At 42.0% G+C, this 19,403-nt stretch overlaps 2 protein-coding genes across 3 annotated transcripts; one reads left to right on the forward strand and one right to left on the reverse strand.

The window, feature by feature from the left end:
- Positions 1-1,436: 1,436 nt before the first annotated feature.
- On the forward strand, positions 1,437-14,479 carry LOC117556350 (tumor necrosis factor receptor superfamily member 5). Of its 2 annotated transcripts, none has more exons than XM_034231642.1 (9): positions 1,437-1,977; positions 2,125-2,254; positions 4,293-4,439; positions 4,536-4,626; positions 4,995-5,071; positions 5,774-5,881; positions 7,793-7,840; positions 8,184-8,303; positions 14,064-14,479. In XM_034231642.1, the coding sequence occupies exons 1-9, from the start codon at positions 1,927-1,929 to the stop codon at positions 14,237-14,239; spliced, it is 948 nt and encodes a 315-aa protein (XP_034087533.1). In that variant the 5' UTR covers positions 1,437-1,926; the 3' UTR covers positions 14,240-14,479. The 2 variants fall into 2 exon arrangements, with proteins under 2 accessions (XP_034087533.1, XP_034087532.1); XM_034231641.1 differs by having other exon boundaries at positions 1,444-1,977; positions 14,061-14,479.
- Positions 14,480-16,111: 1,632 nt separating this feature from the next.
- On the reverse strand, positions 16,112-18,923 carry rbp5 (retinol binding protein 1a, cellular). The gene is made up of 4 exons (XM_034231643.1): positions 18,498-18,923; positions 17,916-18,100; positions 17,133-17,234; positions 16,112-16,418 (listed from the first exon to the last, which is right to left on the reverse strand). The coding sequence occupies exons 1-4, from the start codon at positions 18,571-18,573 to the stop codon at positions 16,368-16,370; spliced, it is 414 nt and encodes a 137-aa protein (XP_034087534.1). The 5' UTR covers positions 18,574-18,923; the 3' UTR covers positions 16,112-16,367.
- Between the last annotated feature and the right edge of the window lie 480 nt (positions 18,924-19,403).

Consider the following 19,403-nt stretch of genomic DNA (forward strand, 5'->3'; position numbering starts at 1 on the left):
AGCCATCTATCCTCTCCAGCTATCATCATCATCTATCCATCTATCTATCTATCCATCTATCTATCTATCCATCTATCTATCCATCTATCTATCTATCTATCTATCCATCTATCTATCCATCTATCTATCCATCTGTCCATCCATCTATCTATCCATCCATCTATCCATCTATCCATCCATCTTATTCTCGACCCTCTGACCTTCAGTGCGTCATTCTCACAGTCCTGGCTGTCCTCCATGTGCAGGTGGAGCAGCTGGATGGAGAGGGTGTGCCCTTTGGAGGCGCAGCGGCTCCAGTTCAGACTGGCGCGGGGCGGGTATCCATTGGGATATCCCGGAGACTCCACCCATCCCAGCAGCATGGAGGAGGCCGAGCCACAGAGGAGGAGGAGCAGGAGACTGAGGGGAGGTATGGAAAGTCAAAGGGACGTTGTTAACAGAAATGTAGGAGGAAGTGGAGGAAAAGTGAGGACAACGAAGGGTATTACATAGAATTGAATAGATCTTTATTGTCATCCAACAAAGTACAATTTCATTGGGAACTCTCACTTCAGTAAAAAACAGACACAAATAAATAAGAGTGGTAAAAGCAGAGGTAGTAGCGATGACAGTGCAACAAGATCGTGTTAAATGCTACTACCTTGCTGCTAGAAACTAGACTAACAAACAGAGAGAGAGCCAAGCCGCTGCGTCTGCACACGCCACCATTACTTAGAGGTGCACAATTCATTGAAATGTAATCAAATCGCATGGACTAGCTCAATATTCAAATAGCAGGAAGCACAATATTTGTTAACGGCTAAATACATGTGTGAAAAAAGTATTGTCGAGCTAGAGAGATATTACGGCCTACAAATCTTATTCTATTGACTTAACGACGATCTTCTTAAATCACATCACAACATCTGTTAAATAATCACAATAAGTTATTTCCAAATCGTGCGGCCCCAGAGAAAATCTAGTTTCACACAAGACGATATACAGCCAGAGACAACGATGCATAAATGACAAAAACACTTTAACCAAGCTATAACCATTCCTCCATCTAAAAGGCTACCCTTCTATAACACATCGTTACGGTGTGGTAGTGGGTTTAAAATGCAGAAATTCAAACCCACCTTAATGTTAACATCGTTATCCGATCAAAACTCCTCACAAATAAACTACTTCAACATCGGTCCTTCCTCTTTTCCTAATAATTTACTTTCAATCTCTTCAAATGTTGCCAACGCAGGCATTTTATAAATCTATTTGTAGCTTGTTTTTTTGTACGTTTGCAGTATTGAGGGAGTGACTGCTGGTAAGAGGAATGGCAGGAGGACACACTTGTAAGATCAACTGATAATACAACATCTCAATGCAGTTTTAGCTCCACAACATCCCTCCGCCATTGGGACAAAGGTTCATGGGAAACAATGGACTGAAAGGAAGGGGGGTAGTGGAGACAGGAAATGTATCATTGTGCAGTTAACAGTGCAAATACTGCCTGTAAGCTATACAGCAACACACACACTGTAACTCTGCAGTGAGAGGGCTAAGGCAGGAAGGAAATGAGGAGACAGAGAGTGAGACTGAGTGAGAGAGAGAGAGAGAGAGAGAGAGAGAGAGAGAGAGAGAGAGAGAGAGAGAGGAAAACAGCAGATTCGGAGCACTGGGGTTTTCCACTGTGTAGGATTTGAATGAGAAGTAGGTAAAGCAGCAGGAGAGGAACACAGGCCGCCTCACGACCTTCAGACAGCAGACAGAGAGCGGAGATCAGAGGAAGAGATGTACTCTGAGCGGAGGTACATTTAAAAAAAAAAAAAGCTGTCACTTCAAAGGTTAGGAGCCGTTTCAGAGTCATTGTCGTCTTAGGTTCAGACACTTGACACACAAGCGGCGGACTGTAATCGAATGGGAAACAAATGGCAAATATAAATTGCACAGATGGCAAACACCTCGGGAAAAATGGGAAATGCTGCGATCGCTGTCCTGCAGGTCAGTCGACACTTTAACGTTTTCACTTCTTTCTTTGGATTAGAAACTATACCGTTTTTCCTCACAGACTGGATTGATGTAACAGGCCTGATGATTTATGTATGTTTGTTATTGAATGCCTTTCGTTTTCTCAACCTTGTTATCAGGGACAATACAAGCTCTCTGACTGTGACGGCAATAAGGATGACAATGTGTGCCAAATGTGGAAGCGGGTCCGACACAGCCACTAGTAACTACCTGTCGAAGTGGCGCCAATGCAAGAAGGACTGCAGTGAAGGGTAACACACACACCACACACACACACACACACCCACACACACACACACACACAACACACACACACACACACACACACATACACACAACCACACACACACACACCACACACACACACACACACACACACCACACACACACACACACACACACCACACACACACACACACACACACACACACACACACACACACACACCACACTTCCTCTTCTCCCCCATGCTGCCTTTTTATAAAGCATAGAATGATGTTTGCTAATTGTGTCTTTACGTTAACTGAAGCACAAATCCATCTTCCTGTTTTCCATTGAGTCTATTTAAACTGAAGCTCAGTTACATCAAAGAGGAGACCATTTTAACTCCTGCTGTGAATCAAAACTTGATATTGTCAGTGTGGAGCAAAAGTATTTCACTAGCTTGAAAGTAATGAGCTCCATACTGTTCAAAGACGTATGTAAACCCTGTGTCAAAAGAGAAGTAGGTCACAGCAGATAGTAGTAAAAGCTGTGACGTCCATCTGCAGCTTTGGAGGGCCTTCTGCTTTTAGAGTGTAGATGTTTTGACTACAGGCAGATTTGTTTATGACCAGGCAGGGCTCGACATTATAAATGGGAAGCACTATTTAGACACCCCGGGCCAGCATAACGTACTTTCCACTTGCCCGCTCGGGCCACTAAAAATAGGGTTTTAAAAAAAATATTGTCCTGTGGTATTGGTATTTTGACTAGCAATTGAGTTAAACTGTTTCGTTGAGCAACGCTACAACATAGCGTTCCGTGAGTCGCTTGTCGTTGTTGGGTGAAAATCAAACAGCTGTTTGCTGCGGAGCGCAGCGCGAGCAGGCTCCGTGAGCGCGCTCCTTCACTACAGACTATCGCGCCACCCTAACCATTCGCCAAATGTTTTTAATACCAGCGGTAACCGGCAAGCGCCGGGCAAAAAACTATCTTCAAATAAAAGAAAGTCACCGGAGGAGTATAAAGGAGAGTGACAGGGAGTATGAGAAGAAGAGGGAAGAGAAAGTTTCAGCTTGATCGATGGAGTTGGCTTCTAGTGGTGCAGTGACGCGTCCTAAAACCCTTTTATAATCTATCGATTAGATTTATGATTTGAAAATTATAAAAGTAGGGTAGACATGTGGAGATTATCCGGCTGAACAAAACGTGCATTTATCAAACAGGTTTGTTTTCCACAGACCTTATTTCCAGCTATTTTCCAGAATCCTGTGGAGAAATCCCATTGCTTTTTGTGGAGGGAACCAGCAGCTTACTTCCTGGTTTTAGGACGCGTCACTGCACCTCTCAATATGATGCCAATACAAACAAGGCCTTCTGTCGGCTCTGTACATCAATGCCGACCTATGCTGACAAGTAAGTGAAGAGTAGACAATATAAAGGTATTGGCGAAATGTCCCAGCAGTTTAGGATAATGAAGGATCTAATTAAATCTACTACATAGCCATTACATTTCTAACTCCTAATGACAGGAAGGCAGAAAAGCGCATTATACAAATAATAATAGCAGACATTTTTTAACAATGACCACAATATCATTATTTTAATAAACCAAATATGAACAGTTGAGGAAAATGAGGAAGAACTGATGATTCAAATGTTGTAGTACAAGTAGTGATGTAGTTAGTGCATCAATTACTATTGCAACAAATGTGTTAATTTTCTTCATTATTAGTGGATTTGTTTTGGACGAATGCTCCGTGGTTACAATGGTGGGGCCAGTGATAATACAAGTCCACCGGCCCGGAGGACCAGTGGAATTGTACCCTTAATGTCTACCCCTGCCAGGCTAAGAATCCATTCAACATGAAGCCCTGAGGAGCGTTTTGGCAGAATGGAGGGTGCCATACGATGTGCCTGCGTACTCTCCTGTATTCCATTCAATAAAACCTTCAGTTTTTAAGAACCAGTTCTCCTCTGCATCTTCATCATTTCCAGTCAATTGCTCCAGATGTCCTTCGCAGCTAGGGCAGAGGGTGTCGGGTCCGGATTGGAACTGGCCTGAATCTCTCTTTTGACTCTTTCAGTGAACAACCACATGAGAGTGAAGGAGTGCACCACTAAAGATGATGCAGTGTGTGGGTGTGTGAGCGGTTTCTACTGTACAGAGGAGAAGTGTGAACACTGCAGGCCAGCCTCCCCCTGTGCTCTGGGTTCAGGGGTCACCGTTCAAGGTAGGCTTTTAATGTAAAACGCAACAAATATCCTCACGTTCAAACACAGTACAAATGAGCAACCGATTAAAAGAAACACCGTATTTCTTCTTGCAGCTACTCACACAAACGACACAATCTGTGCTCCGTGTGAAGACGGGACGTACAGCAACACGTCAGATTTCTCCGCCTGTCTCCCCCACACCAGGTCAGACGGCATCGCCATGGCAGCCTATATCGTTATTATTATGAAAGCTGAAGAAGGATGTTGATGTGTGAACAGTCATCTGCATCATTCATGCGACAAGAGACGGCCAAAACTACGTGTGTTTGTGGGCAGACATCTCTGCTGATCTTATCAAGTAGTGTCATTTGATTTAAAACGCTTTTATTGGTTATACGTCCAACAGTCAGGGTTACTGGGACAAACTTAAAACATTCCCTGAGCCCCTCCCACACAAAAAGCTGAATGGAAGACCTTCATATACTACAATCATCTTCTATATCACTTGTATGTCTGTAACAATGATGCTAAGCCTAACGTAAAAGTCTTTCAAATGTCTTTGTGTTTTTCAGATGTGAGAACTTGGGAAGGGAATATGAAACCTCAGGATCCCTAAAAACTGATGCTACCTGTGGCGACTTCATATCTCGTAAGGCTACATTTTTGCATTAATGCCGTCATTATAAATCTGAATGATATCTTCACATTCTTGAGTTTCAGTTAGTTACATTAACTGTTAGTTCAGTTAGTTAACATTTGTGATATTGGGCTATATAGATAAACATTGATTGAGTGAGTTAGTACTGTATATCATATTACCAAGCTTTTGAGAGAGGAAGTAAAGCTGATAGTAATCATTCCTGTTAGAAAAACATCACTCGTCACCGGCTTGATCTTCAACATCAGGACCTTTATTATCCTTGCAAGAATGGAAGTAGTCATCGCACACACGAGGTAGCATGGGACAAAAGAGTTAGTAGAGTCCTTGATATGCTTATATACAAGAGAGGGAGTTACAGTCAACAAGATGGAGGAATACCGGAAAGCAGTATTCTTTCTGACATTAGTTCAGATTAGTAAGTAAGCAAATGTTAAGATGTCTCTAATGACGGTAGCTTTGGGTTCATTGTGTCGTACCATAATTGACCAATACCGGAAATAAATAGAAATGGAATGTATTTTTTAATCATGACGGGTTTTTTTGAATATTTTTAGAAAGCCCTTTTAATCACATTACCGTAGAACATTGATAAGGAGGAATCAAGGGAGTTTTCACTCGCTTCAATTCCCAGAACTTAAGTCATTATAACAAGTTGAAACGTATTTATGTCGCCCTAAAACCCCCTCTCAGATTGTCACTGGATGTTACCTGCCGGCCTGTGGTCAGGACTCGTGTTGACCGCGCTCATCCTGTTTGGTCTGGTGTGCTGGAGGGGAAAGCGGAAATCTTACAAAGCAGGTCAGTACAACGTGTCAAATGTGTCGTTGTTGTTCTAATTGTTCTGGTTGAAAGTCTTCCCGAAGAGGCGACGTGCAGGCATGCCCACTCACTGCGAGTAAATCGCATGTGAGCCACAACAAAGACCTGAAGTACAGTTGAACGTCACTGCAAATGTCCTTCAGACCACTGCTTCCGTTTTTACAGGCAATGCATTTTAATCTGAGTATGGTCAAATGAAACTTATAATACTTGGTCTGTTAATTAACAAAAAGAAAAGTTTGAAAAGCAGATCATTTTTGAGTAAGGGTTTAGGAGCTGTGTGATAACGTGACGTTAAACACGCTCAGTGAAGATGACAAGGAGGAAACCACATCCTGTAGGTTCAGCCTGACACTGATTTGGTATAATGTGACGCAAACTTCACAGGCACTGACTCATACTGAGAGCGGCTCCTACGCACAGTCAATGCGATGTTTTGACTGACGTTGTTTTTGTATTTCATTTATGTTATTTCCAGTGAATCGATGTGTCAATACCAGAACTTCAGGTTTCACTACTAGTTTGAAAGTCCAGTATGAGACTCACACAAAGTGAATGGGCTCAGAGTGGGAGAAATGATAACTGTGAAGTGAAATGATTGAAATGAAATGCATTAACTTATGGATTTACATTGAGGCTGTAGTAAAGGTAACTGGACATGTGTGGGAAATCATATCAGACTTATACATACTTTAGTTTAGTATTTCTTTGCCTTAACAAGCCTAGAGGGGTTTTTTAAAACAGCTTGTAGGGTGTCAAATTATTTTCCTTGTTGGTTAGTTTTTCTGCCCTTTATTTAAAAGAACACCCGTCATGCTATATTTCAATGATATCTTGTAGGGCCATACCTATATAAGGTATATTTATACTGTTTTCAAAATACCAAACAGATCATGCATTTTAGCCATGCCTCATTTGGCTCTACTTGCTGAGGGGGCTGATTCTGTGAGCTGCAGCTGACCACGCCCTCCAAAATAGATCTCCGTCCTCCGTGTTTTATTATATAGAGTCGTTATTCATTTGTTTTAAAGCTCAATAAATAACAAAGACCGGCACTTTTCTAATTTTGTCCGGAAGATTTAAACTTTAACGGACATGTTGACCGGTGGACTAACCGGAGAGAATGACAGCGCTTGCCTCGACAGGGAGGGATTGCATTGAATTACAGCAGCGGGAGCAAACGCTTGCCTCGGGGAGGGAGAAAAAGAGCCACAGCGGAGAATAAACAGAAAGGCAACCATGGCAACCATGCGCGGGAAGTCTTCTTCGCTGCTTTTGTGGCAGACTAGTGCGCCACTTACAGGCCTGGCATATGTACTACAGCGTCTCCAGCGCTTTCGAGCGGCAATGGCCGTCCGTGGCCCAACCCCACATTCCCCTGATAGGTGGAGAGTTGGCCCAATAGCCGTAGCACCACCGTCCTGACGTCAGGACAGTGTTCAAATCTGGATCAGTCTATCAGATCCGTTGCAGCCCCTTTTTTTGAGATTTGGGTACGGAGGAAAAGAGAGAGGGTTGTGTTTCCTGACACTTGGTGAGTTCCCTGACACACCGGGGACACGTATTCATGTATAAAAGACGTATAAAAGTGCATTTTGCATGATAGGTCCCCTTTAAGGTGTATTTTTATTAATTATGAATGCTTTGTTCCTTTTCTTTCCCCTTTTTTGTTATTCTATTTTGTCTGTTGTATGTCTGTGGCTTCTTAATCTTTCCTCACACACATTTTATGGATTTTAAAGTTTTATTTGTAGAGAAATTCAAATGTAAAAAGAACTTGGCACTAGGAGGCAAACATCTGCATTTTGCTGAATAAACAAGTTGATACTTTTTCCACCATAACAACATTGTAACATATCCGAGTCGAATCTGACTTGTTATTTTTTACAGAGAAAAAGGAAAAGGCATTTTTGAAACCACCTTTCAAGACTACAGGAGGTGAGTGTTTGCACTTAAAACATACATGAGCACAGTACAACTTAAGTAGTGAGACACACTAAGCTTTTGTACACTACAATAGAACAGGGCTGTTCATATATATAAAAGGAGAAGTATGAGGAACCTTTCCTGGAAACAGTTATGTAGATTTGAGATAATAGCTTGTGGGAGATTATAGTGACCCCCAATGGCCAATCAGTATACATTTGTCTTGAATATAAAATACTATGTTCCAAATTAGATGAGGTATAATAATGATTGTAGGATAAATTCCTTGTGACAATGATTCTGAATAGTCCTATGGTGTGTTTAAGCTATTTGTGGTGTGTTTCCTGTGTGACAGGTGGCAGTATATCCATTTCTCTGATGGAGATGTTTCCAGCAGCACCCTTCACTCAGCTGCAGCCTTTAGCGCAGAATGGACACTGCCAGGAGACCTCAAATGTACCACTGTTCAACCCAGGTGAGAAACGCCTAATGCATCCACGTTTATATTATGCAAGCCAATGCATTTTACATGTCTTTATACGAGATGTTGACAGTAAAACGTGACGCAGATAGTCTCTAAACCAGGGACCAGAGGTGAAAGAAGTACCCAGATCAGTGCTTGAATTGGAATGAAAAAGGTGCCAGTACTCTAAAATCAGCAACTTTTTCAAGTCAATTTTATATATACAGCCCACAAACAAGAATGTGGCTACTATAATGCTGGTGGGTTTGTCTCTTTACTACTGTATATTTTAGAAAGGTTCACTGTACTTAACATTTTTTATGATAGGCAGCGGATATGGCTAAAGCTCAGTAAGGTCAATATTAACTGAAAATATAGCAATCAAAGTCTAGATCTTCTGCTGAAGACACATGCAGCAGAGACCTTTCAGGTGAGAGCCCCTCTGGTGGTGTTCAACATGAATGACAAGGAAACAAAGCTCTGGTCAGAAGCATTTTTTATAAAAAGCTTTAACAAAATTAAGTATTTCTGTACATTTTGAATGCAATCTAACTTTCCAACTCAGAAAACGAAAAACGAAAAAGTGCCAAAAGTCTTCTCACATGGCTGAGCTGCTTTGCAATATACTTCACCACTGAAGAATACAAATATGTATAAAGTAAACTATGATGCAATCTAACTTTCCAACTCAGAAAAATGATAAAGAGCATGAACAAAGAACATGTAAAAACAAATGCAAAATTTGCACAATCTAAAATGAGAAACTGTAACTGCAAGTAACAAAGTCTGAGCCATGGTAAAGAGTTACATTGAACACCAAGCTGATCAGATAACTCCCTGGTTGGTCTGAAGTCCTTCTATCTCCAGGATCTGTACAAATCGGCACATTATGCCAAAAGTCTTCTCACTGGGTGAGCTGCTTTGCAATATACTTCACATTGTTAGAAAAGGCTCCAGAAGGCCTTGGGGACATCAGTATCAGGGGCTGGAGCTGGACAGGCTCTTTCATCAGCACTTCTCCTTCCCTTTGCCAGCCAGGACCTCACATACTGTTCCGGATTGAACTGTCCTAGTGATGGTCCAATACATTTAATGAAAACCAGGCTGGACCGTCGGCTGACAGAGAGAGCATTCCTTTTTGCAGTAAGGATATCGTTCATGCAGCTGAATGCCCGCTCACACTCACTAGTGGAGACAGCGATGTTTCGGACTGCTTTCAGTAGAGGCTCCATGGCAGCAGGTGTACGGGATGCCCTGGTTTCCTTGTATTCGCGAAAGCCCTGAACAGTCTCTCTTCTGTCCACTTTCAGCACTTCGCACAAACGTAGCACCTCTACGTCCCCATACTGTACGTCTAACTCCTCTTCAGGCCAACTTCCAGGATGGATAACTTTCATGTCCTGGATTAGCTGATTGTCCCGGGCCTCCCGGCCATGTAATGGGATTTCTCTTGTGCTGACATGAGAGGAGGTTGTGGAAGTCATTCTGTGTCTCAGATTCTCTACCATACTGCGGAAAAAACTGACCTGCATGAATCTGTACAAGCCTGCCATTCTCACGCAGGGCAACACCCTTGAAGGACTTCTCAGCTAGAGCTGTATGAACTGTAGTCATGTGTGGGCCAGGCATGGTGACCATGGATTCAAAAACTCGTATTTCTCGAGTTAAGAGCCTATCTGCTGTAGGCAGTGTCATCTCTCTTTTTGGAGTTGCCGAGAGAGGTCGCTGAGCTCTGTGAGCGCATCGTACATCAGTCCCAGATTGCTGACAAACGTTGCAGATGTGAGCACATCATCCAGGCTCTTGTACTTTGCTCTGTCTCTGGAATCCCTGCTCGTGTCGTTTGCAGCATTTGTGAAGTGATCATGAAGCACTCGGTAGTTTTCCCAGACTGCTCTGACGCTCCTTTCACTTGAAGCCACCCAGCGGATGGACAAAACACGCCCTATCACCAGGAGACGCTGTCCGACTGCTTGCGCACACTGCGCTAAAACTGCCTCTGATTTTTGGGGGAGGCATGGAACAAGGAATAGAGTTTGTCAAAAAAGATCTGGAAATGATTGAGCCCTGAGACCTCCTTGACCACATCCCCAACTGCCAGCTCTAGACGATGATTGGAGCAGTGCCACACAAACAGGCTTGGGAATTTACTACACAACTGGGTAGCAACGCCTGTTCTCTTCCCTAGCATGACTGAAGCCCCATCACATGCAAAAGAAACTAAACACTGACCTAAAAAGTCCTCGTTAAAATCTCTTCCAAGACACTCCATTAACGCCTTTGTGATGTCATCAGCCGTTGTTCCATCCAACTCGATCAGCTCCCAAAAAAACGTTTCGGGCTCAGCATCAGCTAATGCTGAGCGTAGACACACAACAAGCACCGTTTTACCACTAATAGTGATAGATTCATCGACCAAAACACAGAGTTTTCTTTGGTTTTCTGTAATGTCTTTTGCCATTTTTTTCTTCAGCTCATGAGCTATGTGGTCGATGATTTCGCCACAGGTTTTATTGGAGTGCAAAACCCTGCCCACGTTCAGCCCATTCAGTTTCTGTACATTCAAATCAATTGGCATGTCTGTGAATGGCCGGCTATGTTTGCCAATTGTATATGCCGTTCGAAAAACTCTGATAGTGGTGTCTAATTCAGATTTATGCATAGACTGCACTTGATGTTGAATAGTTTCACGTGAAGCAGATGTAAGGATGTCAGCAGCTTTTACATGGGCTTGTGATTCTTTATGTTCTTTGATTTTTCTTCTCAGGCTAGCTTGTTGTTTGCCCTTGTCAACACCGAAATGAGACACTGCACACTCACCCCATTCAGTTGACAGTTTCAGTCCTTGTCCAGTGTGTATTCCCAAAGATTTGACATCTTGACATATCCGACATCCTAGCTTCTTATCTTTAAGAAGGAGCCATGCATTGGTCTTGCAAAAATATTGCACCTGGTCCGTTGTCCAGCAGTCAGGTGCATCGCTTTGCCCGGTGTTGGTGGTGGCAGTTGAGCCAGCAGCAGCTAACGTTAGAGGCTCTGGAGGAGGCGGCGGAGCTAGTGCTAATGCTAATGCACTAGAACTTGGAGGCAGGAGGATCAACCAAAGAAAGCTCCCCATCAGACACAATTTCCAACACAGGCACAGCATTCTCTGTATTTGAAGTTTCTTCCGGCGACAACCGCTGTCTTTTTGCACTTTTATTAATCCACGCTAACATTTTAGAAATGCTAATTTGTGACGTGACTTGCTTTCCTTCTCTCGGGGGCGTGCCTGCTCTGTTCTATCACTCTACATAGCCACCCACTGGGTGGGAGTTGCACTGCATAAACACAACACACGTGCATCTAGGTATGTAAATTGTAAAGCATTAAAACATGGTTTTACTAACAGTTTTCAGTATGTTGTTACTTCGGCATTATTATTATTATTATTATTTTGAAACGTGTATTACTATTAAATCACGGTCAAATAGGTTAATTTTGACATAGTCGTTTCCACCACAGTATTTACATGGAGAAGATAAGCCCCGCCCCCTCTCCAGCACGTTCTGTTTGAATGACAGGAGTAAACAGCTGACAGCCGCTGTGAAACTCCAGCGGTTAGAGCTATGAGAATGTCCGTTCGGCACCTCATGACGCATCTACTGAGTACCGGGCGGCTGTATATATATATATGGATGTATAATAAGAACGGCGGGAGAGTGTTGAGTACTGGCACGGTGCATGAGTACCGGAGTACCGCCAGCATGCCGGTACTGAGCAAGAAGTGCCGGTACTCCATGGGTCAGAACCAGAAGTGCCGGTACTGCGTACCGGTGAGTACCGGCCCAATTCCAGCACTGACAGATCATGTACTTCAGTAAAAGTAGAAGTACCAAAGTGTAGGAAAACTCTGTTACAAATAAAAGTCCTGCATTCAAAGTAAAAATACAAAAGTATTAGCATCAGAATATACTCAAAGTACCAAAAGTAAAGTACTCATATGGAGATTGTTCCATTTCAGAATAATATATATGATGTGTTTTATAATGATTGATCATGAAAGTGTTCTCAAAGCTGGTGAAGGTGCAGCTAGTCTGAATGACTTTGTATTCTGCAGGGTAGCTTGTGGATTTACTCCAGGTGGAACTAAAGTCTGATTTAAGTGATGACCATGTATCTGTAAAGTAACTAAATATACTAATTGTAGTGTGTACAATATTTCCTTCTGAGTAAAAGTACAAAGTAACTACCTCAACATTTTACTCAAGAACAGTACTTGAGTAAATGTACTTAATTACTTAAGAGCACTGGATATTTGTGGTGCATGGTTTTAAGCCTGAATGGACAACATCCTTGGATAGACTGAAAGACTGAAAATACACATTTGAACACAGGTGATAATAAAACTGAGCACTCACCTGTTCTCCTCAATGTGCTGCTAATCCCCGTGTCAGTGTGGTTAGCCATGTGTGTCCAAACGGTACCTTGTTTTCCTGCTGCTTTCATGTTTGTTAATCCTTTTGGAAGGTTGTTTGAGATCCTGAAAATCTGTTGTCGATCATCCCTCTGATTAACATTCACCGGAAATAATAAAGCGTCTTAACTGACAAGCTAGCAGTTAGCAGTTAGCAGTTAGCCGTTAACCAATTCGCTTCATGTTAAATACGCTTCTTTTTTTAACAGAGGTTGGTTTATAACAGTTCTAGGCAAGTCGTAGTCCCCGACGTGTTTAAACGTTTAAACTCAAGTAATTATTCCAAAAACAGACTTCTATAGTAGACTAAATGTGTTTCGTAGAAGATAAATCATCGTTCAAGGTAGCCGCTCATTACTTTCTCATTAAAATAATCACCGGGGCAACGCTTGACGAGTAGCCAATCAGATTGCAGCTAGTTAAAAGGTAATGAGTTTTGGACATGCGCAGTGTTGTTTGGACATTTGTTGACATTGTGGGCTCATCAATTTCCACATATCTTCCTTTGAAGCCAAGCTCATTTTAAACATAATCATAAAACTAGTGTATTATAGCAGCTACTGACCTTTTTACTGTGAAATCTTTCTTAATAAAAGCAGTGACCAGGATGTTATATCATGCAGAATTGCAGTCCTAATAATCTCCAATTGATTCAGTACCAATAAATCCAACTTCTTTCTGCCGCCAGCTGGTGGGGTTTGGTCCCACTTGGATTAAATTACCTCTTGCCATTGGACAGATGCATAGATGTACTGTGCACTTAAATCCTGCACATTAGCCATGTGCGCTCTAGAATAAAGATTATGTACAAACAAATACAAGTGGATAAACATAACAATGCAAAGACTTCAATAAGTATGATTATTCTAGAAATCATTTTTTTGACATTGCTATAAAACCATAGCTTTTTACCCGAATAACTCCTTATATTCAAGCCTTGCAGTTAATAGAACATCTACCTTATACAATTAGCCGAAGTAGTGCAAACTGATACAGCTGGAGGTTTGTGTAAAAAATATATTTCAATGAACTCTGTTTAGATTATTTCCTGTGATTATTAGATCAGTTTCCTGTTATGTGTGGACGGCTTCTTTAGACTCCCACTATGTTATTAGCTCCAACCATCTGTAGCCATTATTAATGACAAATGAAATCCCGTTTCCAGCACTATAGTCTGTAATGATTTCCCTTAATCATAAATGCTTTTAGCCCCATTAAGATGGACATAACTCACATAAAGTGCAAAGCCTGTTTGATGTACTATTACTTTGACGTATGTTCACACTGAATATTGATTTTAATTTCCTCCTCAGAAGACTATGAGGTCAGCTGCAGCACACAGGACAGTGTGAACAGCTATCATCCCATAACTCCACTGAAGGCCTCTGTGTCTTTTGCTGAATCCACCCACACCAATGGAAGTGCCGGATACTGCACCGGTATCCTCAGGACCGTCTCTGAGCCACAGGAGGACGAGTGGTGTGGGACATAAACAAGTAAATGTTGTTGTTACAGTGAATGATGGAGCTCAGAGTCATTCTCCAGCTTGGAGTTTCTGCAACAAGTTTTCAAACCCCAAAAAACAATTTGTTCCCCAAAACTTTTTATCTATTATGCAAAATCCACTTCTTCATGTCTCTTCTACATCAACATGTGTCCCCTCTTCTTCATGTCTCTTCTACATCAACATGTGTCCCCTCTCTTCATGTCTCTTCTACATCAACATGTGTCCCCTCTTCTTCATGTCTCTTCTACATCAACATGTGTCCCCTCTTCTTCATGTCTCTTCTACATCAACATGTGTCCCCTCTTCTTCATGTCTCTTCTACATCAACATGTGTCCCCTCTTCTTCATGTCTCTTCTACATCAAACATGTGTCCCCTCTTCTTCATGTCTCTTCTACATCACATGTGTTCCCTCTTCTTCATGTCTCTTCTACATCAACATGTGTCCCCTCTTCTTCATGTCTCTTCTACATCACCATGTGTCCCCTCTTCTTCATGTCTCTTCTACATCAACATGTGTCCCCTCTTCTTCATGTCTCTTCTACATCAACATGTGTCCCCTCTTCTTCATGTCTCTTCTTCATCAACATGTGTCCCCTCTTCTTCATGTCTCTTCTACATCACCATGTGTCCCCTCTTCTACATCACCATGTGTCCCCTCTTCTTCATGTCTCTTCTACATCAACATGTGTCCCCTCTTCTTCATGTCTCTTCTACATCAACATGTGTCCCCTCTTCTTCATGTCTCTTCTACATCAACATGTGTCCCCTCTACTTCATGTCTCTTATACATCAACATGTGTCCCCTCTGTGTTAAGAGATTCTGAAAGTTTCAGGAACAAAGATTCTCTCTCTTTTTGTCCTGATCCATTTCTATAAAAACCTGTCTGAAAATGAGCTGATCAGATTTTGGCCACCTTATGATGTCATAACGATGTTTTGGCTTGTGTAACCATTAGCCAATCAGCAACCAAGGTAACACCCCCCTGATCTGTTTGGTGTTTCAGCCAATCAGAGACATGTTCTGTATATATCTGAGACCTATAATGTATTGATGAAAAACAGCGTAATAGGTGACCTTTTAAGGGTTGCTGAATGTTTGCTGCCCCCTGCAGGACTTTACTGAGAATTTCCGTGATATGTTTGTGAATAATTTACAATGAAGCTAACAGCTTTAAAGAGTATGTTTTTGTAAACACTGCTGCAGCTCTGTTCCTGAGTCAGTCCGTTTGATGTGAATAAAAAAAACCTGTCTGTGGTTTCAGCTACAGCTCAGTGGTTTGAGAATATTTTTCTTACTCAAGGCAAATCCCACCAAAAGCCCAAAGCCAACAATGGGTGTATCCTTCCAACAACTATACACACATCTGATTCCTCTGGGCCTTAGAGCTCCATTGTTGAGCATAACAACTAATTGCTACAAACTAGATGCCCAGCTGTTTCAGAATAGAGTGAGACTTCTTTTATTTTAAATGAAATCAAATATTTGTGGGCAAGACCCGGGTGTGTTTTTAATAATGTTACACATTCCTAAGAACAAATGAGTTTGGGCTGAGTGCCAAAGGGTGAGAAATGGAGAGACTGATTAACCCATTGTTGGCCTTTCCATGGGATTTGTTAAGAATATGAATATAAGAATTGTGTAAAAGCGTCTAACAAGTGACATGTAATGTAATTAAGAATTATTGAATGGAAAAATGGCCAGAAAATCTTCTTTAAAAGTATTTTGTAAAGCACATTTTGACCCCTGATTCCTTAGTATTCTCAAGACTTGTAAAAAATGAAGATATGCAGCAATACCACATTTAAAATCTTGGAGAATGACGTGATGGAGTAAAGATGCAACAGCGACGACTGACATGTGTATGATTTGTTTATAACATTGTGAAGATAGATAGTGCAATATAAGGAAGTATGTAAGGGATGTTTACACAAGTCATTCTGCTCCTTCTGTTAGTACCACAACACAGAGACAATTAAGATTACATATCGGTATTTTCACATAATATTAATTCTTATGTTAAAAACAATAAACAAGATTTTAATCTTGTTCCAAGTCCGTCTCTATATTTCATTAAGAATTAATTCGATACATTTCTGTTGCCGTTACTTCATTAAGCCTTCTTGAAGACTTGCTTGGCAGTGATGCCTGCGACTCTCATCTCCTGCAGAGAGGACAAGGGGGAGATAAAGGGGGGAGAATGAAGAGTGAGAATCAATAGGACGGTTTGGCACATCAAAGAAAAGTGAACTGAGTGAAACACAAACCTGGGATTGTATCCAAAATACATCCCCCGTCATCCTTTGACCTCGTGATCAGCCTCCCACTCTTTCCCCATCTACTTATCTCTCCTTCCCCCCTCATCTCCCCCTCACTCTTCATTATTCTCACGCTGCTCCCTTTCTCCTTCAATCCACTCTAAAATCCAGCGGCCTCATCTAAACTGGCATTTTCTTTCTAAAGTCCCTCCTGAGTTTGGTTGCAACAACACATTTCTTTGTCTTAACTCAAAGAGCCTGTTTACAAAATCCAGCAAAAGCTATTTAGCGGAACAATGCTGACTGTGTAACATCTTAATGAGCATTGACAGATTATCTTTAAGTCTTTTAAAGCAAAATGTGAAGACCGATGCTCTCGCTTGGTCTTGAAGCACTTTATTAGGACGTCCTTTCAAGCCTCTTTTGTGCTGGCCTTCCTTTGTAGGGTCCTACTTCCCCCCCTCAGGCATGCACTACACTTTACAAACCTTCAAATTGAGAAATTCTTCCCACTAAGACGGCAAAGTCTTATTGGCATGTTCTCTCTCATTTAGCTTATCCACTTTGGCATCTTTCCCCCTAACGTTCCATATCCCCCCTCTCTACCCTCACATCCTTACCAAATGCAGCTTGTCCCCCTCCAGCCAGTGTGTCCATCCTCGTCCTTCTTTCTCTCCTTTCTGTACACAGAGCAGGTTGTCTCCCTCCCAGCTCACGGTAGTCTGCAGAGGCACAGAGAGGGAGTGTTAGTGCGTGACTTTACTGTGTGAAGCAGCTCTCATGAGACTGTGCAATGCAAACATGTGGCCATGAGTTACAATACATTACAATAAGCTATAGCTTGAATCCTAAGCTGCTTACAAAGAGAGCAATCAAGCATTAGGATACAAACCACAATCCTGCAAGTACATGAGATGAGCAGCATACTGAAATGATGAGTGTTGTTTTGTTTTTTCACATTGTTTGGGCCAAGGCGTAGTCAAAACAGATTTGCTTTTAGTCGGCAAAAAAATATGTGATGACTTTCTTCTTTCCTGATATCGAAACCTATTTTTCGCTTTTCTTTTCTTTTCTTTTTCCTTTCGGTTGACCCCTGTATGATACTGCTGCTTATTCTGGTTCCTGGATGGATTTTGAAACTGAAGACTGTGTCGAAAGACAGCTTGTTATTAGCTGCCTTCGCACACACATCCTTCAGTGTGGGATCAAGGCAGGATTAAAGCAGCAGGGGTTGATTTCAACACAAAAACTCAGCGGTATGTCTGAGGACTTTCCTGCAGACCTTCCTAAATTAAAAAACCACGCAAAGCAAACTTGCATAACAAGAAATGATACTCACCATATCAAGGATGTACGTGTCCAAACAAGTCAAACTGCATATTCAGAAACAACAACACACACACCTGACAGGTACGGCCGTCCACTGGTCCCAGGTCTTCAGTGAACTCTTTCCCGATGGTGAATTCCATGTTGAAGTTCTTGAAGGTGGTGAGGGTCCGGATCCTCATGTCCCCGCTGGCCGGGTCGTGGGTGATCTCTTTGCTGGGACTCAACAGGCACACTATCTTCCTCAGGGCGAAATTAATATCTGGGAGAAGATTAATAAGAACAGGATTAATAAAACATGAGCTATACTTCATTGTTGTTAAAGGGGGGCTTTGTCTTGTCACAGTGCAGACTGATGATACACCCCTCTGAGTGTGTGGGGTCACAGAGAGGACATGGTGGTGATTTCCTTTGACTAATGTGCAGATGCAAATCAAGATTCGAGCATCCTATCTAGTGATTTAAGATTAAAAAGACGACTACAAAGAAATGAAAATAGTTTAAAATACAAAGTGCAACGAATGTGTGTGTGTGTGTGTGTGTGTGTGTGTGTGTGTGTGTGTGTGTGTGTGTGTGTGTGTGTGTGTGTGTGTGTGTGTGTGTGTGTGTGTGTGCAATACGTCCGTTTAAAGTGCAGCTAATAAGATTTAAAGTATTACCTAATGCTCCGAGGTAGGAGTCCATATTAGTCTGCTCCACCATATTAAACGTCCCGGAGTAATCAGGTTTAGACATTTTTGTTCTTTTTCCAGACGAGCAGAAATCTTTTCTTTTTTCCTTCGTCTTGTCTTTTTTCTCCCCTCGAGTCAAGTCCCTGTGCAGCCGCCTTGCTCAGTTGATCAGTTTCTCTTACGCAACGTTACCGAACAATGCCTTGGATTTTTTACGCGTAAAATGAGCTTGTTGCACGCTGTGTGTGTGTGTGTGTGTGTGTGTGTGTGTGTGTGTGTGTGTGTGTGTGTGTGTGTGTGTGTGTGTGTGTGAGTGTGTGTGTGTGTGAGAGAGTGTGTGTGCGCTGCAGGCTGCTCTACGGTGAACGTCCTCTCGGGTGAAGATTCTCTCTGGATTTGGAAGACTGTTTCCAGTCAGCTGTGAGTCACTGAGGAGGTTTTCGGAGGGGAGGTTCATTCATCTTTCCCAACGCGTTTCAGCCACAGGATCATTTTTAGAGGCGGCGCTTCCGATCCATAAACATGTGGTGGGGGGGGTGGGGCGGAGATTTACTGGGCATGTACTTGAACAATGAAACACAGTAGGCTACTACATTTACTCAAGTGTTGTAGCCTACCGAAGTCTTATTTTCAAATACTTATTTTCAAATCAATTCTCAAGTATTGTTCTGCCTGTGGTGCAGAACGTCTTTTCACCCTCTGTCTGTAACCAGAGCCCAAACAAAGTGATATATTACACTATATTACAGAAGTAAACAAAGGAGTCCAATGGAGGAATTTCGGCAGGAACGAACTACAGGAAAGGGAACAAAAAAACAAAAGCCTAACAGTTTTATTTCAGATTGAAGGAAGCATTTCTATTCAAATCTTTGTAACAAAACCCACAAATATCAT

This window comes from Gymnodraco acuticeps, unplaced genomic scaffold, assembly GCF_902827175.1.
Source record: "Gymnodraco acuticeps unplaced genomic scaffold, fGymAcu1.1, whole genome shotgun sequence".
In the NCBI taxonomy this organism is placed as follows: domain Eukaryota; kingdom Metazoa; phylum Chordata; class Actinopteri; order Perciformes; family Bathydraconidae; genus Gymnodraco; species Gymnodraco acuticeps.

What these genes read in the sequence shown, in the direction of transcription:
- LOC117556350 (XM_034231641.1), top strand. Translation starts at nt 1,927, where the DNA reads ATGGCAAACACCTCGGGAAAAATGGGAAATGCTGCGATCGCTGTCCTG. An exon ending in TTCAGGGGTCACCGTTCAAG is followed by an intron (nt 4,440 to 4,535) that starts GTAGGCTTTTAA and finishes TTCTTCTTGCAG; the next exon opens with CTACTCACACAAACGACACA. An exon ending in CTGTGGCGACTTCATATCTC is followed by an intron (nt 5,072 to 5,773) that starts GTAAGGCTACAT and finishes ACCCCCTCTCAG; the next exon opens with ATTGTCACTGGATGTTACCT.
- rbp5 (XM_034231643.1), bottom strand. Translation starts at nt 18,573, where the DNA reads ATGTCTAAACCTGATTACTCCGGGACGTTTAATATGGTGGAGCAGACT. An exon ending in CTCCTACCTCGGAGCATTAG is followed by an intron (nt 18,101 to 18,497) that starts GTAATACTTTAA and finishes ATCTTCTCCCAG; the next exon opens with ATATTAATTTCGCCCTGAGG. An exon ending in TGGACGGCCGTACCTGTCAG is followed by an intron (nt 17,235 to 17,915) that starts GTGTGTGTGTTG and finishes GTGCCTCTGCAG; the next exon opens with ACTACCGTGAGCTGGGAGGG.